At 34.5% G+C, this 17,587-nt stretch overlaps 1 protein-coding gene across 1 annotated transcript in view; it reads left to right on the plus strand.

Moving 5' to 3' along the window:
• The first annotated feature begins 2,114 nt into the window (after window positions 1–2,114).
• The window catches only part of ncapg2 (non-SMC condensin II complex, subunit G2), an 86,012-nt gene continuing 70,539 nt past the window's right edge, over window positions 2,115–17,587 (plus strand). Inside the window, exons 1-11 of the mRNA XM_028804138.2 lie at window positions 2,115–2,231; window positions 5,942–6,048; window positions 9,533–9,724; window positions 12,411–12,525; window positions 12,674–12,831; window positions 13,843–13,977; window positions 14,894–14,988; window positions 15,639–15,708; window positions 15,900–15,986; window positions 16,099–16,191; window positions 16,627–16,752. Of these exons, the coding sequence (XP_028659971.1) occupies window positions 5,971–6,048; window positions 9,533–9,724; window positions 12,411–12,525; window positions 12,674–12,831; window positions 13,843–13,977; window positions 14,894–14,988; window positions 15,639–15,708; window positions 15,900–15,986; window positions 16,099–16,191; window positions 16,627–16,752 (1,149 nt within the window). The 5' untranslated portion in view covers window positions 2,115–2,231; window positions 5,942–5,970. The remainder of the gene's footprint in view (window positions 2,232–5,941; window positions 6,049–9,532; window positions 9,725–12,410; window positions 12,526–12,673; window positions 12,832–13,842; window positions 13,978–14,893; window positions 14,989–15,638; window positions 15,709–15,899; window positions 15,987–16,098; window positions 16,192–16,626; window positions 16,753–17,587) is intronic.

Consider the following 17,587-nt stretch of genomic DNA (forward strand, 5'->3'; position numbering starts at 1 on the left):
TTCATTTTAGTTATCTCCCTCATTAAGATTTTGAACCCTTATTGCTTATTTAAGTCTTAAACAGCTGCATTCTCGGTTTTTAATTACTCCTTATTAGCAATAATGACAAAAGAAACCAGCAGTTATCCATTTTGCTTGTTACCCTTTACACCTGTGTGTATTTATCATGCACTATTTGGTTTAATTAAATACTTGGAAGGAAAGAGAAGAGAAAAAAAGTGAAGGACTGAGAATTACCCATCCGTTTTACACTTCAAAGTATTTGGATGATATCCTTAGAATGGAAATAAAATCTAGGATATGAGAATGACTTGACATAGCAGAGTTAAAGCACTAACAAGCCATGAAATGTAATTATTGGCAAGGATTGTTTTCTAATTAAGCAACTGGGTTGGAACAAAAACCTGCGGCCCTCCAGGAATGACTTTGCCCTCCCCTGTTTTAAGTCATTCTGGTATGTGTTTGTCGTTCATCATAACAAAATAATATTTATTTATTGAACTTCTGTATAAAGCCAAATTTCCACTTGGGCCAAATAAAGTGCTATCCATCTATCTATGCCCTGCAAGTAGGCCCTCCAACCTGCAGGGAAAATTTGGGGGTTGGTGGCAGGATTGGGACTCCAGCCACCACAAAAAAAAAACCTCACACTGTTCCATTCCATCTTAACTAGTGTGGTGCTGAGGTGTCACCCACTGCATGGCTGCACTCGGGTCCTAATCTGGGATCCTGAGGTGGTTTGTCAAGTGGTGAGTGCAGCAATGCACTGTTTCAGTGCATGCTCCTAACCTCTCTCTCTTTCTCTGACAGCATCTGCTGCTATAAATAGAAACAGACCAATCAAAGTTAAGGTCCACTGAAAGGCAGAGGGGCTTGGGACACAAAGAGGGCATCTGGAAGTCCCAGGGGGCAGCATATGAGGAAGGCATATAAAGGAAGGCCAGAACCATATAAAAAGTTGATGCATGACTGGGAAATTGTTGAAGTACTTACTACACAGCACGAGTGGAAAGTGATCCACATGGCGTATTCTGAGAATTTCACTTCATTTTAATTTTTTTTTTCACTTTGTGCTATTTCAATTACACTCGAATAAACAGCCTATGCACTGCATTCCTTTTTTTACCTTCATCTTGGTATGGGGGTGGAGTGGTGGCTCCAAGGCTAGAGATATGCTGTGGCAACTGGAAGTGAATCCAGTAAATGCCAGAAGTGACCCTTCTCCACTGTGCCCTTGAGCAAGACCCTTAACCTGTAATTGCTTTGTCCTGGGTGTGACAATCTACATCCAGCCCTGCAAGCAGGTCCTCCAACTTAGAAGAAAAACTTGGGGGCAGGGGTGCCACTCCAGCTACTGTAAAAAAACAAAACAAAACACACACACACTGTTTCAGCGTGGTGCTGAGGTGTCACCTGCTGCACTCGGGTCCCAATCCAAGGTGGTGTGAGGGGTGCTGCAACACGCTGTCACCACACGCTCCCAACCTCCTCTCTTGGTGCAAGTGCCCCCTTGGTCGCTACAATGGCCATGTATTAAGAGCCTGTACATAACACACGATACCGCACTTAAGAATCGTCCAAACTATATTTTAGTAAGAACGAGTCAATAGGATGTCATCATTTACGAAAGTTTCTACTATCCGTTAAGACTGGTGAACACATATGGCAGAGCACATTATCCGTGCTTGCAGTAACAGGGTACCAGTCCATCGCAGGGTAAACACACACACATTTGTTTTACAACGTCAATGATAAACAATGCACTTGTCAGGCTACATTTCAGAACACAACTGAACACACATTTATAACAACATTTATATGTCTCCCTATATATAGTAGGTTCGAACTGCAATCATTCTTTATGGAGTTTACAAAGTATCCTTCTCCCGTCACGTCGGGTTTCCTGACACATGGCGACTTTAACCTGCGTGTCCATGTACAGACGATTTTTTTCTATAGCGGTACGCTGCCTAGACAGCGTCTCAAAATTTGAAGCAGGTAACACAAGTTTAAAAGACTTACTTAACTAATAGCAAAAATCAACGAGCGTATGTCCACGTCGTAACCCCGAGATAACTCTACGTGCGCGCACTTACAAGTTGCGTGTGCCGGAAGTTTCTCTCGGGTGTAGGTTTCGTACCCGGAAGTTTAATGTAAATTGAAATTTACGCGCGCTGCAAGAAGAAAAACCGACGGCGGGGTTGGGACAGTTGGATGAACTTTCGTAAACTGTAAGTGTGTGCTTCTGTTTTATTTAAGTTATACTTTTACATTTGGAAGGTAATTCGAAAAGAGGGCTAAATGTTATTCGGTTCTTTAGTTCCACGCCGATCATTTAGTGTGTGTCTATATTTCTTAGTATTGTCTATAAATTGTGTTGCTTTAAGCATTAAAGTAAACAAGAACTTCTTAATGTGCCACTTATTACACAGGAGAGGGCGAGTTCATGCAGTCGTTTTGATAATAGTTGTATTTTGGTTCAAATTTCTGCTGTTGATATCTTCGGGGCGCCCAGCACACACTGCCTTGTTTATCTTCATCGTAATAGGCTTTGTGAGAGCGTGGCACACAGCGATCCGAAATGCGACCTGAAATGCAAATACGTATCTCCCATTCAGAACATTCCTGAAGTTAAACAAAGATGAATTTTGTTTCTCGTTTGGCTTTTCTTCTTCCCGCTAAGAAGAATGTTGCAAAATGAGATCTGCTTAAATAACGAACCCTTTCCATTCACAATTCTGTGAAACACTGCAATTTATTTTCCTCATTAACAGGAATACAAATTATATCAACTGTAAGTCAGCAGCTATAGTATATACTGTATGTATCAACGTAAAACTACTTTAAGGACAGTTTTTTGTGTTAACGATATGCTTTCAGTCCTCAGTTTCTAAAGGATGCATTTTTCGACCTCACTTTAACTTTTAAAAATGCATGCAACTTATTTATCCATCTATTTTTTTCAAACCAACTGAATTTAACAGGAAGCCATGACTTATTCTGAATGTCAACATCAAAATATTACAATAAATGCAGTGATGTTTACAGTCGTTTGTTCCGGCACAGAGTAAATGTGCTTTTTTGTAGAAGACCCCTACTACCACAGCTTTTATTTAAGAGGTTATTTGAAGTTCACGCAATTACTGCATACGTGATATTATTGTTTATTATGGTATGTGCTTGGATATTTCAAGATGTTATTTTGTCATGTGTTGACCTGTTTAAATAGAATATGCTTAAATATTGCAATAGTTGCCTACAGTAAATAGAAAGATGTACACTTTAAATATTTTTTTAAATTTTATTTATACATTTTACACATTACCAAAACACAGCTCAAAAATCAACTGAGTAATAGGGGATAACAGGGAAATTGTTACTACCTAAATTCTAAATGTGATATCTGAGAGAACAATAATATTAATATAAATCATAACAACGAAGTGACTGCAGGAGTTCCCTCCCATTATAGAGAAGTGTAAAGGGAAAAAAAGGGCTGAGGGAAAGTGCAGCTGAGTATTATCCATTTCTGTATGTATAATGATAGAAAAAAATATTTGCAGAGGAGTACACCTAAAAATTATGAGGGGGTGATAAATGTTGAAAAAAGATCTTGAAAGGGCTGCCAGGTAGAATAAAATGTACGGTATCTGCTTTGCCAAGAGTAAAGAATCTTATTTTCTCTGGCATAATGAAGAGTATTATGTCCTTAGCCCAGGGGTGGGCAAATTCAGTCCTGGAGGGCCGCAGTGGCTGCAGGTTTTTGCTTCAACCCAATTGCTTAATAAGAAACCCTTATTGCTCAAGTAACACTTCAGCTTCACTTTAGTTGTCTCACTCGTTAAGATTTTGAACCCTTATTGCTTATTTTAGTCTTAAACAGCTGTATTCTTGGTTTTTAATTGCTCCTAATTAGCAATACCACGCAAATGACAACAGAGGCCAGCATTTCTCCACTTAGCTTGTTACATTTACACCTGTGTGTATTTACCACGCACTATTTGGTTTAATTAAATACTTGGAAGGAAAGTGAAGAGAAAAAAGTGAAGCACTGAGAATTACTCATCGGTTTTAGACTTCAAATCATTTGGATGATATCCTTAGAAAGGAAAATAAATCTAGGATATGAGAATGACCTGACATGGCAGAGTTAAAGCACTAACAAGCCATGCAATTAAATAATTGACAAGGATTGGTTTTTAATTAAGCAACTGGGTTGGAACAAAAACCTGCAACCACTGTGGCCCTCCAGGACTGAATTTGCCCACCCCTGCCCTAGCCCAATGCATGTGCGAGGGTGGAGCTGCCTGCTTCCAGCATCTTAAAATGAGACATCTTGCAAGAAGGGTTACAAATGACAATGTACCAGCCTGCCTTTTCTTAGTGGGATATGGTCTGGAACAACACTAAAAGAACCTAATAAAGGAGTCGGTTGAATATTTGCTCTCAAAATTGCAGGGAGTGCGTTAAAGATAAAAGACCAGAATTGAGCCAGGCTGGGACAGTTCCAAAATAAATGTGCTAGTGTTCCACGTGTTTGCTTAAACCAGTTGCTAAAACCAGCCCCATCTCTGCACTTCTGAGTCAAATTGTTATTGTGACATTGTCAAATGTGCCCCATGAACAATGAAATGCATACTTATACAATTGAAAAAGTAAGATTACAAAAATACAAATGAAATAGTAACACAAATTACATACTAGCCATAATCATTATAAATAATTATATATATATAAAAAAGCTTTTAGATGTTTCATGTTAAAAATACCTTTTTAGGAAAGAATTTTACATGGGCAAAATCTGCAGTTACTATTTTTACTCCTTTTGGCAAACAGTACAGTATAGCACAGCCACTTGGCACACACAACAGTAGATTCAGGGACATTTTCCATTTGAGGATTTAAGGTTACTGAACACACTATCGTAACAACAAAGATTGTAACATACATACAGTATATACTGTACTTACCCAAGTAAGAATTTAATTGTACTATGTATACATAACAATAAATTATTTATAGTGTAGATAAAGGCTTAATTTTTCCTGCAAGTACGCATATGCTGCAGATCATGCATTTCAATTAGAGTATGCCACTCACATGTACTCTAATCTTTGTTTTTTTTCTGGTAGGTAATAAACAGGATCTTGTATTGTAAAAATGATTAACTTTTTTTAGTTGGTGTTGCTTATGGAAACTGTGTTAGGCATGCTGTCAACTCAACAAATGGTTTCTTAAATTTTATCAAAAATAATTGATTTATAGGAATTACATTATTTGACTGCAAATTATTTAGGAAAAATTAATTTTTGTATTAAACAAATCCATTCATCAAATGCTATATTTAAGACCTGCACATCTGAGATATTGATTGAACCTTTAAATAGAACATTCCAGGTTAACTTTACTGCATTCCCAAGTCAACTATAATCTTTTCTGTTATGCACTTTTTTTTTTTTTTTTTTTTTTAAATATGACTGGCTGTTATACTCTTGTGGTTTGCTTTATTAATGTCTATTGAAATGAATATTTAAGCTTTACTTCATTTCTTAAATATTTACAATGTAGCACTGGTTCACAGCCGATGGACATTGGTGTGGTTTCTTACATGAGTGCTGCCTTTGTGGAGACTGCACTTTTCTCTCCTTTGCAGTGTGTGTTTCATTTATGGATTCTGATTGCCTGTCAGGGTCCAACAAAAGACATTTAAGCTAATATTGGATCATATATAGCCTGGTATTTATATGTGCCTTATAATGGATTGTCATTGTTTTTTGAGTTGGTTTCAGTCTTCCATCCATTACTGTTAGTGTATACTTTTTACTAGGTTTAGAAAACTGATGCAATAGATTTATCTGTGATATTTACGACTTTTCATGAAAAAAAGTTCATTTTTTTACTTGTATGTAAAGTCCATTTATATGTAAAATGTCTCTTTCAGTAAACCTATTGAAGAATATTTCTACCAGAATGGGAAAACGAGAAGCTTTTCTACAGGCAATCAGCAAGAAGAATGTGGATTCCTTTTTGTACTTCACAAAGCGTAATGTAAGTTTTCAAGTTTTATTCCAAAAATATTTTCTTTATGGAATGAACCTAATGAAAATGGATTATAGAATGGGATGGTATTCAGTGTTCATTTTTGAAAGAATATTACAGTATATGATCATCATAGGTTACTTATTTTATCTAAACTTGTTACATCAAAAACAATGTTTAATTCAAATTATGTAAACCAAGATATGAAAATCTCAATATCAATGACAAATGAACATGTAGTATTTGAAATTATCAATACTTTTATGTAAAGCATGACTTAGTTTTATATTAACAAAATTTTTCAGTCAAGTTTTTCAACAAGTCCTATTGCCAGCTATCAGTCATTTGCTGCTGAGAGATTATTATTTCAAAATAATTTACTTTGTTTTCATAGTATCTCATGTAAGAGATAAACATTTTCTACTGCTTATGTCTGCACTCATTCTGAATTTGCCATAGAACATGAGAGGTATGAGCTAGTTATTTATTAATCTACTGATATTTGAAGACAGCATCTTGGTCACTAACATGCTAGTCAAATATCTACAATATGTGTTTTCTGTACGTTCAACACACTTTAGATGCTGTATTTTCTGGCCGAGGTGATGTTTTGAGTTTTGGAAGAAAGATTTATGAATTCAGTTACAGAATGGATAAAGAAAATAGAGCAGCTAATTTTATTAGTATTTTAGATTAAGTATAGGTAGGGAGACAGCCATTTAATTTGACACTTGTCTCAGTTTTTACTCTGTATGGCTGTACATCCATTGCAGCCAGACAATGAAGGCAAAACTGTTTGCTTTATGAGAAAATGTGTGATGCATGCCCCACATCATTAATTCTCACTTTCAGTATTTCTTCTTTACACTGATCCCTGATTCTTTGGTTTTCGTTTTCACCCCTAAACCATTACCAATTTTTATTTATTTTTTTAAGCTTAAGTGAACTGTTAAACTGCAATACTCATGAAGTCTGTTCCCACAATATTTAAAGTTTAACTCAAAGCTTTATTTATGTTAATTGCAAAGCCTAGTTTAGTTTAGAAATGGAACCTTTTAAAGTTGAATGGAAAGTCTCTAAGTGATGATTATATGAATTGTAATGCATTTTTGTGCTTGCAATAGTTGTCTTAATAACACGTGTACAGAAGTTTTAAATTACAGTGGTGCCTCGTACTTCGAACTTAATTCGTTTCGGGAGACCATTTGAACTCTGAATTGTTCGAAGTCTGAATCAGTTTTCCCCATTACAAATAATGGAAAGTGAATCAGTCCGTTTCCAGACACTAAACGATATTCATTTGATAAACTTAAACGGCAAATACACATAATTTAAAGTAAAAATAACACAATTAAATGCCCTAAATAACAAAACAGTGTTACAGCCACTTCAGGTTACATTGATGCACACAGCATGGACTGCATGTAACAGCTGGCAATAACACACGTGCTAATGTTTGGGCTGCAACAGCCACGCATGCCAGCACGTCAGGAGTGGGAGCGAGGTAAAAAAGAAAATGACGCCAGGGGATGTTAATGAAAACTCAAAGTTAGCATTATTGAAGATGACAGAATTTGGTTGTGTGGAGATATTTTGGCTATTTAATGTCCAACAAAAAGTAGAGTGGTGTGCTTTGGAAATTGTGTCGAAAACATGTTCTCACAAAGACAGGTAATACTATTAATCTTTTGAACTATCTGGAGCAGTGACATCCTTTAGAGCACGCACAATGGAAGACTTTACTGGCCCAGACCTATGCAAGTGCTGCACTAATGGGGATTTTGTGTGCCTTTGTTTTTTGCCTTGGAGCATAAGTTGACCACAATTGAGTGAATATGTCAGTTTTGTTTCTCTTTCGTTCACATTTGAAATTTACTTGAATTTGTACTGAGGATATATACAGAATGTTTTTTGTCTATTTATTTGTGGGTTTCTTTCCCAACCATTTAAAACAGTTTGAATCTATATAAAGGAAAGGATACAGTATAGAGGTAGTTTTTGAGATTTTGTATTTATATCTTCATTGTACTTTATTTATTTGGAACAGACCAAAGAAATGACCTTTTCTCTTGTAAAACTTGAAAACCTTTAAGATTTTAACTAATTTGTATTTGGATTTGACCAACAAATGTAGTGTGTTCTCCTTTAAAACCTGAAAACTTTTGACTGGTCAGAATTGAGACCATTTTATTTTGTATACTTATTTTATTTATTTGGAATCGACCAAAGAATTTAGTTGGGCATTTTGTTTGTGTTCTACTTTAACACTTGAAGGTTTTGATTGGATAGAATTAACATTTTATTTTATTATACATACCTATGTTATTTATTTGAAATACAGTTGTATAATGTTCTACAGTGCATTTAGCAAGTTCAACTTCTGAAGGAAAATAAATAATATTTAATCTAAACGTAATCTTATGATTTCTTCACATCTCACTTAAGAGTAAAAACAAACCTTTAAGCTTGACAGAAATAGTGGTTTGATTTATAACATGATATTGACTGATAAGAAAAAAAACTATCGTGATATATATGTTTTTTTCTGTATTGCCCAGCCCTCTGCTACACTTTTTAATTTAAAAGTATGTTGCATCAGCCCTGAAGACTCACTGATAATTATCTTATATACAGTACATTATGTCTTCTAGTACTTTATTAACAGATTTGTATTTTCCTGAATCGATCATAGATCAAATTACTTTTAATCAATGCCTTTTTGCTTTATAGAAGAGACTGAAATTATAAATATTAACGAGGTTTTCATTAATTAAGTTACAATAATCAGAAGTAAAGGAAGATCAGTTGAAAGTATTTCCATTTATTATGGAATTATTTGTCTCATTACAAGAAATGCATGTCATTTTCATTTAAAAAAAATAACAAAGCATAGATGATAACCAGAAAAAATAAAGTTCAAAGCAGTTTCTCATGTTTTTTATTTTTCTTTATTAATTTTATCAGCAGTACCCACTATTGACATTTTTTTCTCATTATTTCTTAATATATATTACTGAACAACATTTTAAATATGTTATTGACTTCAGTTATCATCAGATTAAGAATTAGTTTTTAGAAATCAATTTACTAAAGCAGTCTAAAGGTGGTACATTCATAAATTTGCTGATTTGGGGAATAAGGAATATTGCAGTTCCACTAGTTATCATTTTGCTTCAAAAGACATTTCTGGTTTAAGTGTACTGTGAGATACTATAAATTAAGGAGAACAAATTACATTTTTATTCAGCATTCCAGTGAAGAATAATCTTTATAGATAACTAAAGCCAGTACTAACAAAAGGATTGTAAAATATTCATTTGTTTGGAGGAATTCAAATTTGTCAATGAATGTTTGTTTTGGTTTTTTTTTTTTTTGCTTTTTGCTCAACTGGGCTGATTAATTTTTCTTGGTTTTAATTTGATGGATACAATATTTCTCAACTGTGCACGTTATGATAGTGTTTAATAACTATTTATTGTCATCTCATTCACAGAAGGACAGCTCAGATCAGTTTGACTTGGATGAGCTGCTCCAAGAGCTGCCAAGAAAACAGAAAGAGGAACTGTGGAATAAATTATTACAACTCCTGGTAGATATTCTAATGGAGCATCCCATGGAAAGATGGCATTGTGATCTTGAACAGGAAAGTGGTGATGAAATGGAAGTAGAAGTCTCTGATGACTTGGTGAGGTTCTTTCATCCCTAGGAAATGTGCTTTGCATTTCTCCCTGTGTCTACCTTGGTTTCCATGTGTGATAAATTACCTGGATACTCTAAGCTGGAGTTTAGGGTCATGTGTGAGTGAATGAGGCTATATGAATGATCATGCTCAGAATTAGAATATCTTTATGAATGATCATGCTGTCTGACATACTAGCAGCTTGTCTATGGTTTGTCTGTGACTTGCACACTTTATCATTGGAATAGATGTGCTCAACGGTTTTATTAGGTTAAAGGAGTTTAGACAATGAAATAAATACTGAAAATGTTATAGCAACCCTTCGTCAAAATTCTGTAGTAATAAAATAACATGATAAAAGTGTCTTCTTTTCCTGCAGAAAAAAATGTTGATCTTATGTACAGGTAAGTTACTGTTTTAAATCGGTGAATTAAGTAACAAAAATGTAATATTGTACACTGTTGCACAGCTGGAAAATGGCAGACAGGAACAAATCTGTATGAATCTGTATTTCAAGTGCCAAAGATGCTTTAGATGGGAATTTAAATGGAAACTCTGATAGTCCAAGTGTTTAATGTGGGTAGGCAGGTGTTATTGTAATTTGTGATGTGTTTAATTTCTCAGAAGTATGTGCTAATATTGTACCATAATGATTGAGTAGTCCTGTTTTCTGGTAAAAGGCAGCAGTAGGACTTCTGGAACCTTGCTGCTTAATACACAGTAGAAAGTATGTCCCTTTATATAAATTTAGAGACTTGAATACAGGAACACCTGGGGTCACCAGTGGGAGAAAATGGCTACACAGCCTGCTTTGAACATTATTAGCAGGGTGATATACCTTATTGTTATCATATAAGAAACATTTCCTGTAGACTTCTAAGTGAAAACATTTGCATTACTTAATCAAAATGCATGGATAGTGTGTTTTTTTTTTTTTAATGCTGGTTTCTAGAGATGTAAAAATGAAGTACTACTTTATTAAGTATATTTTTCAGCTATCTGTACTTAAGTGAATTTCATTTAGGGCTACTTTTACACTACTAAATTTTAGGTCAAATGGCATACTTTTTACTTCATTACATTTTTCCAGCAAGTCCTTGTTACTCGTCACACAGACCAAACTATTATAAATTAATTAAAGACACCTATCAGGGGTGTTGTCTACTTATGTTATAGTTCAGCATTGCTCATACACAGCCAATAGAATGCCATGTATTATTCAAAAATAATAGCACACCTTTCCCTGCTAATCTGGTAAGCTGTTCCCAAGCTTCCTGCTTTCTGTTGAGACATGGGAACTGAATGTGCACTTTCCCCCAAAATTGTATTTGAAAATAGTACCTGCATTCAATAATTCATCTTCAAATTAAAAGAAGCATATTGAGGTAAGCGGGCGGCACGGTGGCGCAGTGGGTAGCGCTGCTGCCTCGCAGTTGGGAGATCTGGGGACCTGGGTTCGATTCCCGGGTCCTCTCTGCGTGGAGTTTGCATGTTCTCCCCGTGTCTGCGTGGGTTTCCTCTGGGCGCTCCGGTTTCCTCCCACATTCCAAAGACATGCAGGTTAGGTGGATTGGCGATTCTAAATTGGCCCTGGTGTGTGCTTGGTGTGTGGGTGTGTTTGTGTGTGTCCTGCGGTGGGTTGGCACCCTGCCCAGGATTGTTTCCTGCCTTGTGCCCTGTGTTGGCTGGGATTGGCTCCAGCAGACCCCCGTGACCCTGTGTTCGGATTCAGCGGGTTGGAAAATGGATGGATGGATATTGAGGTAAGCTTTTTTTTTTTTTTCTTATTAAGCTATCTTATTTGGAGCCCCTGAAGTCCCAAAAAGCAGTGTCTTTTTAATCTTGTGCATACAAGATTTTATGGGCACAAGCAATACCTTGAGACAGCAAGTTGTATATTGTGCAAACAATATCTGAATGTTGTTCACACAAGATATTGCTGTGGATTCTTACAAGCCCAAATAGTGCAACACTAGATTGAGCCTGACTGGCTGTAAAAGTCACTGGTTAACTGAAGAAGATGGACTTGAGGGTTTCAGCATCAATGAGATCTCATGGTCTGAGAGGGGTCTTATTGACCCTTGCTATGTGAAAGCAAATAAAAGAGGTATCATCTTTCCTTCAAGACAGAATTATTTATGTTGCTACCTTTTGGAATTTTTACATCTATGCTGGTTTAATATATTTTTTTTTTTGTTATATTTTTGAATAGCATTTCAAAAATAACAAGCCACATTTAAATCTTTTCTTTACATAGGCACACTCTGTATAAGACTGAGTAAGTTATTTGTTTTGGGACTTATTGCAGAAGTTAAAACTTGGTAGAGCTACTAGATTTGAGTTGTTTCAAGGTGATGCAATAAATTCTTGACTTTAGCTTTCGAGTGTTTGCTTTGAAACAGTGTTGATTCATTTTCTGAGTGTGACACTGCTGTCTGAAAGAAACACAATGTTCTGTCTACCCAATATGTTGATCTGGCAAGCAAGCTATCAACAAAATAGAAATTATATGTATAAAGATAAACTTTAAATAATTGCATGTAGCAAAATGTTGCTATGAATTAGATTGAAGTTGGATATCAGTATGACACTGTTTTAAGTGTTAGTATTTTATATAGACCCGGTAAGGCCTTGCAAAATTTTGTCTTTTTTGTTTTCAGATTTTGCTTGATAATTAATTTTTTTCCTCCAGAAACATGCTTTTAATGTAATTGATGGGATTGTCCTGATAACAGAGGCATCAATTCCTGTAATAGAAAAGGACATTGATTATGGAGCCCTTACAGAATGTGCAGTTATATTAAACGGTATGTTTAATGTTTTTGTTGTGTCTTCTTGCAAATTTGGAACTGCTTATTCTGAAATTGATGAAGGAAAAACTTTCAGTTGTAAGATGTTTTTGTTGAAAATCCTCATAATCCAAGGACAATTTGACTCCTTTTCTTTTTTCTACAGGCATTGTGAATGCTTTACCCCAATCACAGATAATCATTAGAAATTCAATACAGAAACTTTGTGGAGCTTGGTGGAAAAATGGACTTGATGGCAAAGATGAGCTTGGAAAAACTGCATTCATTATGGTTTTGGAGAAAAGTTTGCTTTTAAATAACTTGGTATCTTATTTCTATATCTAAAACATCTATATGATTATTGTTACAATATGTCATGTATAAGTATTTTTCACTGAATTACTTTTTATAATGTATACTGTGAAACATATATACACACATTTCCTTTATTGTTCATTATACTATGGGCTTTGACTGTTGCAATATTTCAAGACCTAATAGGTCCACATAGTGGAGCTGTTGCAACAGTGACTTGTTGTAAAATGAAATCTACTGTAGAAAAACGGCGCAAGCAAGATCATACAAGTTATATATTGATTTAAAAGCAGCTGTATTTCTTATTTAAATAACAAATGTTCACCATTTTAAGAATATTCTGTAATTGTATCAAAACTATTAAGGTTAAAATAAGAATTGTTCATGCTAACAGCATACTGAAATATTTTGGAAGAAAATATAAATAATATAGATTTTTAAACTGCTAAACTTGTGGTGTAATATAACCACCACTGTGTTACTAGTGCTAGGTGTCAGTTGCATAAATGTGCTCTGATTTTATTTAAAATTGCAAGAATTTATGCCAAAGAAATTCCAATTACATTTTGAGATCAACCTAAACGATAACTTTATTAAACTGCAATATGAAAGTAATATAAATACTTTAGTGACCCTATGTTTTTAAATTTAATTAGCTATGCATGGATTGTCAGTAGTTGATATTTAGACTTTGCAAAACTCTTCTTCATTCAAGTGAATTGTAGTTTAAACTTGTCATTCTCATATTTTTTGGCCTGTTTTTGTAATGGGCTGAGAAGCCTTTTGGACATTGGTTTCACAGATGTAAACTGGATGATTAAAATATAGAAAGGAATTCACAGCTGTAGACTGCACATTTTTATTACAGATCTGTGAGCTAAACCATAATCATTTTGTATAAGCAGTTGATTTTTAGTATAAGGTATTTCATTACACATGTGTAATTCTTTAGTAAAGGTTAGCCTAATTATGTATTTAAAAAAAAAATGTAAGATTGTTTCTTGGCTTTTAAATTAAAAGGTTGGAGACATACAGCGCTTATGGAAGCTTCACCCTGTTCTTCTAAGCTTTGATTACAACTGTCATGAAAATGATGAGCTGAAGAACATGCTGTTGCAGTGCTTTTTAAGTGTTAACCATATAAAGCGGGAAGAGGTATATTGATTTTCTATAGTGTATGTGATTGTTGCTTTGTCCTTACTTTGTCAAGTGATTTGACATTTGATCATTAATTCTGAATGAGCTGTCAGTTTCCTGCTAACACTTGAATTAAAGCAATAATTTGTTATGATGCTTCATTCTGCCAAATTTAATGTAGACTTTAAACAGATGTATAAAGTAGCTGTGTATTTCTTCAAGGTGAATCTAGTAATGAATGAGTTAAATGCATCTTTTGTTGAAATGTATATTTTGATCTTTTTGAAAAATATTTAGGTGGTCTGTGAGGACAGAGAACATCAGAAAATAAAATTTAATGTTCTGTAGTGTGAACCATTTCGAATTTAATGCATAACTAACATGATTTAAAAAATCGGGCTTTTAAGGCTAATTTTATAGATGGCAATTTATTTAAGTATGACAATTATTTTCCATTTCAGAGTTTTTTTTTTTGTTTTTTTGTTTAGACTATTACAGTAGTTTTGAAATCTTGTTGGATGTGCTACGTGAACATCTGTGTAAGGAGAGCCATGAATTAATAGTCCTATCCTCTGCCATTTTTTAATTTTTTTATTATATATTATTCAAAGATACTTATAACCCCAGTCTAACACTGCCCAGAGGTTTTGGGACTCGATGCTGAATTACTTGTATTAAATCTTAAATGTAACATTTTTAATGCTATTTCTCTTTTGTATGTACTGTGCAGTTGAGATTTATATTAATGAGTGTTTTCATGTGGGTAATTTTTCATATTAACTGTATTAACATATTTTAATTCTTTATGTCATATTAATCTTTATGACTCCTAATTAAACTTGTTTTCAATTTGTAGTTGTTGATGTTTATTACACCCCAGAATTAGTTTAAATTTTATCTTCAAGGTTTTAATTTTTTTTTTCTTGTCATCCAGGGACGGCGTTTTTTGAGTTTTGTTTTTAGCTGGAATGCAAATTTTATCAAGTTAATTCATGAAGCTATTAAAATTAAGCTGCAGTATTTTCCAAAGTAAGTGCTTTAAAGATAGATAGATACTTTATTAATCCCAAAGCAATTCTTTCAAAATATTTCCTCTATTATGCTTATTGTGTGTGTGTGTGTGTGTGTATGTGTGTGTGTGTGTGTATATATATATATATATATATATATATATATATATATATATATATATATATATATGGTATGCATGATTTTATGGCATTTTATATACAGTATATATTTGCCCCATCTTGATTTTTGTCAGTTTCTGCATATTTTCTACATTGACAGTTTTAAGGCTCTAAACCAAAATCTAATTTTAGATAAACAGTACCCGAGTGAACAAATTACTTTTATTTGTTTTCCTCTTATGTCATTTATTGAAAGAAGAAACAGATACAGTATGACAATTAACATTCTCAAACCTGTATAATTCAGTCTGGGTTTTAGTTAACCTGTACTGACTACCCTGAAAAGGGTACTGGTTTATGGCAGGGTTATGTTTTGGCTTTTTTTTTTTTCTTCCTCCTCTCTCTTCCTTGTTCTTGTCTGTACTTATCCAGATGTCCTGGGTCCACATTATATTGATATTTTTAAAATGGGGTGTGTATTTGCTTGGTTCCAACTGTCATATCTTATCTAATGTTTGTACATTTTGTTTTTAAATTTTTGTTTTTCAGGTCTGTTGTAGAAAATGTTGCAGAGTTATACTTTAGAGCCTGGAAGAAAGCATCGGGAGATTTTTTAAAGGTAGACATTTAACTTTGTGCTGCCAGAGATTCGTTGTATAAATATATAGTAGACATATTCATGTGTAGACTCATTTTGATTTTCATCAAACCACTGTAGAGGGTCAAGTTTACTTAAAAGCATGTCTTTAGGCAAAAGTAAGAAATTGATATAATACTCTTAGTGAGTTAATTTATTCCTTTAAATTTCAGGAAATTGAAAATGTATGCATCCAGGATTTAATGCACCATGGTGTTCATCTATATAGAAGTTCTCCTGTACATTCCAAAGTTCGTCAGGTAGCACTGGCATATTTTTAAACATTGATTAATATTTGTGGCTTCTTAAGCATTGATTGATTTCAGCGACATAAAAGTTAATATTGTATTGTAAAGACTGACTCTTTTGCAGATATTGAGATTCTTTCACAACCAGAAACATCGGCAAGGCGTAGAAGAAATGCTTTATAGACTATATCAACCTATTCTTTGGAGAGGTTTGAAGGTAAATTATTATTCTAACCTTTCTTAGTTTAATTCTATCATTTGTATCATTATCTTCCATTGACAAGTTTAATATTTATTTGCTCCAGTGGCTTATTTAACTCCTGCAGGAATTAGTTGTATTTTGTTTTGCTACTGTTTAAGCAGAGTTTTAAGTATAACTTTTGTGAAAGTGATTTTTACAGCTTATTTTAGCAAAACATTAGCTGGACTTTCATATTTATTGAACATTATACAGATAAGCAGTCTAGTTAAAGCTCTAGTTCATTAGGTAATTATGACTTACACAGCTTCCAAAGACACTGCAATGGAAAGTGGATTCAGAAGACGGATAGACATTTATATCAAAATGTTTGTCTTCATAATGCTTAACTCACGTTAAAATATTTGTTTTTGTTTGTTTTCTTAACACCTATAACCTTGTCATAACACACAGGCAAGAAATTCAGATGTTCGTGCAAATGCTGCTTTGCTGTTTACAGAGGCCTTCCCAGTTCGGGATCCCAGTTTTAACAGCGAGACTATGGATAATGAAATTCAAAAACAGTTTGAAACTTTGTTTGTAAGTAATCTTTTTATATACAGAATGTCACAAACTTATGTTGGACACATTAACTGTTTCACACTTAATTCCATCATTTTAGCACCCGTTTCTCAATTAGCATCATTTTTTTAAAACATTTGTCTTAACTTTTCTGTGGTAATTTGTCAGAAGCACAATTTACATTTTTTATAAAGGGAACAGAATAGGTAAATTCTTTGACACTTTCTCTCCAGTAACTGAAAAATCTTCTTTCAGCTGCTCCTGTTAGGGGTTGCCACAGCGGATCATCTTCTTCCATATCTTTCTGTCCTCTGCATCTTGCTCCGTTACACGCAGCACCTGCATGTCCTCTCTCACCACAGCCGTAAACCTTCTATTAGGCCTTCCTCTTTTCCTCTTGCCTGGCAGCGCTATCCTTAATATCCTTCTCCCAATATACTTGGCATCTCTCCTCTGCACATGTCCAAACCAACGCAATCTCGCCTCTCTGACTTTGTCTCCCAACGGTCCAACTTGAACTGACCCTCTAATGTACTCATTTCTAATCCTATCCATCCTCGTCACACCCAGTGCAAATCTTAGCATCTTTAACTCTGCCACCTCAGTCTCCTGCTTTCTGGTCAGTGCCACCGTCTCCAACCCATATAACGTAGCTGGTGTAACTACCATCCTGTAGACTTTCCCTTTCACTCTTGCTGATATCCGTCTGTCACAAATTACTTCTGTCACTCTTCTCCACCCATTCCACCCTGCCTGCACTCTCTTTTTCACCTCTCTTCCACAATTCCCATTACTCTGCACTGTTGATCCCAAGTATTTAAACTCGTCCACCTTCGCCAACTCTAGTCCTTGC

Source organism: Erpetoichthys calabaricus, chromosome 6 (assembly GCF_900747795.2).
Source record: "Erpetoichthys calabaricus chromosome 6, fErpCal1.3, whole genome shotgun sequence".
NCBI classification, from domain to species: domain Eukaryota; kingdom Metazoa; phylum Chordata; class Cladistia; order Polypteriformes; family Polypteridae; genus Erpetoichthys; species Erpetoichthys calabaricus.